This window comes from Sus scrofa, chromosome 6 (assembly GCF_000003025.6).
Source record: "Sus scrofa isolate TJ Tabasco breed Duroc chromosome 6, Sscrofa11.1, whole genome shotgun sequence".
Lineage (NCBI taxonomy): Eukaryota > Metazoa > Chordata > Mammalia > Artiodactyla > Suidae > Sus > Sus scrofa.
Window position 1 is genome coordinate 52,596,513 of NC_010448.4, and position 5,421 is coordinate 52,601,933.

A 5,421-nucleotide genomic window follows, 5' to 3' on the forward strand; every position below is an offset into this window, starting at 1 on the left:
GAGCCCGGGGAAGGAAGGAAAGGGGCCCTAGGACACCTGGACAGGGAGGGCAGAAAATAAACCCGGAGTGAGGCCCCGGAGGGCAGGCTGAGGATTTGAGCATGGGACACAGCATTTCACCCAGGGGACAATCTGCATCCCCCGCCCTCCTCCCCCAGGCCTGTTTTCCCAAGGAGCAGACTGAGTTGCATGTGGGAGCTGGGCCTGATGGTTTGGGGGTTTAAGCAGATGGCAAAGGAAGATTTCGCTGTTCTTGCGGCTGGGAGGGGGGCCGCAGGTGGCCAGGACCCCCTGGGCCTTGACTGCCTGGGCAGTCTTCTTCTGAGCTTCAATTTCCTTGTCTGTTAAATGGGAGACTTGGCCTAGTGCCTAAGGTTTTCTCTGAATCTCCCAGATTTCATTTCGAGGCGTCTAAGATTCTAGAATTTGAATATTTGGAGATTCTAATATGCTCACAGTAGAGGATTACTCATTCTAGAGTCCAATAAATTATCATTATATGCTTTAGGATTTTAACAACCTAAATTAGCAGTAGTCTAATATTTTAATGTTCTAGGAACCTTTGGATATTAGGATTCTAATATTAAAATATCTCAGCATTAAAGGGTTTCAACCCAGCATTCCAAAATTCTAACTTTTTTTTTCAAAATTCTAACATTTTAATGTTCTAGGATTCCAACAACACAAAATAGAATATTCCAACATTTTAAGGCATTAGTATTTCAACAACCTCGGGTTCTAATGTTTGAACATTTTACTATCAGAGGAGTTCAATTACCTAGCATATCCCAGCAATTTAGAACTCTAATATCTTAACATTTTTACAGTCCACAATTCCCACAATAGAGAAGCCCACTATTCAGTCTAACTTTCAGCTTTCTAGGATTCAAGCACTGAGTCCCACCGGATTTTCCTTTGCAGTGACACCCCCCCCCCCGCCCCGCTAGGCTCCCACCTTGGTGACCCCTGATATCCAAAGCTAAGAGTGGGTGGTGGGGAAGGCCCGTTTTAACAAACCAATCTCAGAACGGAGGGGTGGGGACACTGATCAGGAAAGGGGGCAGAAACCTCAGAGCCTTTGAGGATTGTCAAGAGGCCCCTCCACACACACGCACACACCTCAGGCCTGGGACGGGAGCAGAGACTGGACTCTGAGACCTCATTCGGCCCTGGCAGCTAGTGCGGGCACCCACACCCACACATGTCACCTGATCGCCATGGCCAGCCTGGCTTCAATATCTACTCTTTCCACCAAATGGGAGGCCTGGACTGGCCAGGCAGGGAGGTGTCCCCCCCCCCCGCCCCCCTCACCCCTTCCTCTAGGCTTCTACACCTGGCCCGCCCATCCCTTCCTCCCTGCTGTCTGCTGCAAACAACAACATGCAGGGACATGCAATTTGGGGAGGCCTCTGGGGCACCCCACCCCTGGGGCCTCCCTCAAATGGGTAGTCAGGTGAGGAGACACCTGGGGGCCCAAGCCCTAGGCCCACACCTCACTCACCAAAGGCTTAGCTCCCCCCCCTCCCTCCTCCCCTACGCTGTGCTCCAGGTCGCCTCTGCCAGCGCTCCCCTCCTCTAGACCTCTCCCCGAGCTGGACGAGGGGGGGAACACTACGCTCTCACCTTCTGGTCCACGATGGAGCAAGCCAGCTGCTTCACATGGGCCAACTCGGAGGCTGTGGGCAACAGCACGAACTCGCGGGTCAACCCGATCTGGATGTGGAAGGAGACCCCGGAGCCCGGGGCCGGGACATGGGGCAGCAGCGGTGGCGGCGACTGCAGTTCCAAGCCGCCGGAGGGCAGAGGAGACCCTGGGCCGGGAGAGCCCGGGAGCCCAGCGGGATGGGAGGGGGCGGCGGCCATAGGGCGAGGCCCGGGACCAGCCGCCCGTCTTCCACCCGGGATCCGGCTGGAGGAGCCTGGGCAGAGAGGCTCGGGTCACTGGGTCCGAGGAATCTTGTAAGCTGGTGGTTAGACCGCGGGGATCCCGGGGCTCTGAGAAGAGAAACCTGGCAGGTTGAGGGGACTGGAGGATGGTGAGACCCTGGGAGATAGAGAAAAGCTATCTAGTGGATCAGATGCCCGCCCGAGAATCAAGGGATCACAGACGATCAGACAGTAGAAAGCTAATGGTTTGGGGGTACCCAGCGACCAGGGGAATCCAAGAAACCAAAGAAGAAAATCTAGCAGGTCGGGGTCATGGGGAGCAGAAGAGCTCAGGATCTAAAGGAGCCATGGGGAGAGAAGAAACTGGAAAGGGAGCAGGGGAAGCCAACACAGTGGCTCTAAGAGGACTCATCTAAGGGGGCCCGAGGGATTCACCAGACCTTGGGGATGGAGAGCAGGAGCCTCAGAGACGGGATTCGAGTGGATCCCGGGGATCCGACAGCGGGCCCGGGGATGGGCAAAGGGATTCCGAGGGCCGGGGTGCTAAGGTGGGAAAATCTCACGGGTTTCGGAAGTAGGAGAAAAATTCGGTCGGGACCGCGGAGAAGGGGGTGTTACCGGCGGCAGTGGGGTGGCGGGGTGGGGGTGGGGCAAAGGAAGGTGGCCGGGCGCCCAGGGCTCTTTTTCCCCCTCCAAAGTTTAACTCCGCTGCGGCGGCCCAGGAGGAAGTGTCCGGAGCGACGGCGCAGTTGGCCAACCGGCGCTGGGTTCGATGACGTCAGAGAGGGCGGAGCCTGCTGAGGGGCCGGGGACGGAAGAGGAGGGCGGGCTCAGCGCCTCCGAGTTGGGGGTGGCACCCCCCCTGCCCGCCCCCGACCGGGTCTGGGGACCTGGGAGGCGAGGCGGATCCGGAGGCGACACTGATTCCTACCCCCCAACGCACTCAGGTCGGGAAAGTCGGCTTTTCTCTGACCTAGAGAAGGAGGGGCGAGCCACCCGCACACCACCACAGGGCGCGATGCCGGGGCTGAGGAGGCGCCTGGCCCTTTAAGGAAGGGGGCCGTCTCGCGGGGCTTGCATCCGGCGCCCACCGCAGGGGAAAGGGTGGGAGACGGGGTCAGAGCCGGCCCGCTCTCCGAGCTGGGCTTCCCTCTTCCCAGAGTGTCGCCACGCCCCAGTCCATTCCACAGGTGGGAAGACCGAGGCTTCCTGAGGGCAGAGGTTCTTGCCTCTGGTCTCTCTCCAGCGACCTTGGCCAAAGAGCCAGGAGCAAACAGGAGGAGCCAGGGCTGTGCAGGCAGTCAGGCACAGGGCAGGTGGAGAAGGGGGATATTTTCCATCTGTCAGCTCCCCACTCCACCCCAGTTCTTAGGGTGAAGAGCCAAAGAAAGGCCTGGGGGTGGCTGGAAGGGCCATAGCAGCAAGGGAGCATCACACCCACACTTTGTAGCTGGAGAGCCCATTGTTCTCACGGGGAAGTGTGCACGTGTCTTCCCCTGTGTAACTTTAGGTTGGTGGCCTCTGCTCTCTGAGCCTTTCTGTCAGATGGGAAAATATTAGGACTGACTCCAGAGGGTCTTTGTGGGGATTAATGAGATAGTAGAAGGGTGACCGAAACACAGCAGACGTGGAGTGATGATGGCTCTGGCTCTAGTGCTCAGATAAGCCGGTGAGCACGTTGAAGCGCTGGGGTGTTTATGGAAGGGTATATTCAGTCATTCCACAAATATGGATTGAGGCCCTACCTACTCTGTGTCAGGCTGTCATAAAATGCCTCCTCTAGGAGCAATTCGGACTTGATTTCTCCTCCCCAGCTAATAATAGAGTGGTGGGACCTTCCCATTGTGGCGCAGTGGAAGGAAACCCCGCCTAGTATCCATGAGAATGCGAGTTTGATCCCCGGCCTCGCTCAGTGGGTGAAGGATCCAGAGGTGCCGTGAGCTGTGGCATAGGTTGCAGATGCAGCTGGGATCCCAAGTTGCTGTGGCTGTGGTGTAGGCCTGCAGCTGCAGCTCCAGTTCAGCTCCTAGACTGGGACCTTCCATATGCTGAGGGTGCGGCCCTAAAAAGCAAAAAAAAAAAAAAAAAAAAAAAAAAAAGTTGCTACCATTTCGTTTACATACAGGAAGCTGAACCCTCTGAGAGGCAAAGTGACATGTCCAGGATTACCAGGCGGGTTGCTACCACCCACGGCTTCTTCACGAGGCCAAGGCCTGGTTGAGCTGCAGAGGCATCCCAGTGGAGATGGGCCACCGCTGCTTGGGTTCCAGACCAGCAGGGCTGGTTAGGAATGAGGACCTCAAGATGAGCCCCCTTTCCCAGTAAAGGGCTGTTGGGGGCAGCTGAGGTCGGTACAGTAGCGATTCTGTCACCACATCCGGGGGCTGGCTGGGGCTGGGGAAGGAAGTCTAAGGCTGGAGCGAAAACCTAAACCACCACCTGGGGAAGCTACACAGAGCTGAGGAATGAGGGGGGAGCGAGGCTGCATGGCACCCATAGCTGGGTTCCTTTCCGTGTCATCTGATGGCCATCTGCCCACCTGTACCCTTTGTCCAGGCAGGGGGACAACCATCACAGTGAAATACTAACGTGAGTTCCCAGGCCTTCAGCTGTTCTTTTTCCCAGGGGCCCTGGACAGGAGCCAGGCCCTGTTCTGGGCACTGGCGTGTGGCCGTGTGACACGGATGGGCATTACAATCATGCCCTATTTACAGGGGACACTGAGGCTCAGGGAGGTGCCCCTGGCTGGTAGGGGTGGAGGCCTCCTAGCAGCAAGCAGAGGGAGTCCCAAGGGCCTGGATGGGAATTGCGACGACATGCCGGGCCAACAGCCAGCTCCTTGAGCCCCCACTCCCGCCTCTCATCCTCTGTAACACATGCATAAGGCTCTGCTCCCTATTTCGAAGTGAGGACCTAGTGAAATGGCTCAGGATGAGCCTAGCACAGGGGCTGGCTCCTGCTGAGGGCACAGCCCACCACTGCGACTTGGTCCCTCAGGGAAGGGAGAAGGGAGTGGACTTGGCAGGGTGCCCGCACCTCCTCCTTGGGACAGCTCCCAGCTGGGCAGGGGGGTCCACGCGGGCAGGTCCTGGATCTCCCTTCCCGCTCCATGAGGCCCAGGCATGGGCCAGGGAGAGGGGGCCTTCCGTGCTGCACGTTAGCACTCTGGCCCCACCACCAACCATCCAGCACACATGGCACCAGGTGGGGTGTGGGGGGGACACGACAGGAGGAGTCTTGAGCTGAAGTGTCACATCACATCATCTGCTAGTCAGGGCTCTTCCCCGGGCGGCTTCTGCAGCCCCTGGGGAGGGAGCGCTTAGGGACAGAAAGGAGGGGCCCAGGGAGATTCGGTCCTGTGCCCCTACTTCCGTCCCTCCACCCACACCCCACCCAAGCTCTGGGCCCCTCTGTGGCACCCCCGCCCTACCACAAAACCCCAACCCATCATATCCCCTCTCTCCAAGCCCCACCCAGCGCCAGTTACTTCCCTGAGAAAGTCCCAGTCCCCTCAACAGTCAGCATTGCCACCCG

The 5,421-nt window shown here is 58.1% G+C and overlaps 1 protein-coding gene across 5 annotated transcripts in view; it reads right to left on the minus strand.

The window, feature by feature from the left end:
- PRKD2 (protein kinase D2) overlaps positions 1 to 2,662 on the minus strand; it is a 40,109-nt gene extending 37,447 nt beyond the window's left edge. Inside the window, exons 1-2 of one of the 5 annotated variants that reach the window (XR_002344707.1) lie at positions 2,328 to 2,630; positions 1,624 to 1,995 (exon numbers count right to left, since the gene is read on the minus strand). Coding sequence is in view for 2 of the 5 variants with exons in the window: in XM_021094607.1 (XP_020950266.1) it covers positions 1,624 to 1,863 (240 nt within the window). In the remaining 3 variants the exon portion in view is untranslated. Of the gene's footprint in view, positions 1 to 1,623 lie in introns of all 5 variants that reach the window. The other 4 variants (XM_021094607.1, XR_002344708.1, XR_002344706.1 and 1 more) reach the window with 4 other exon arrangements.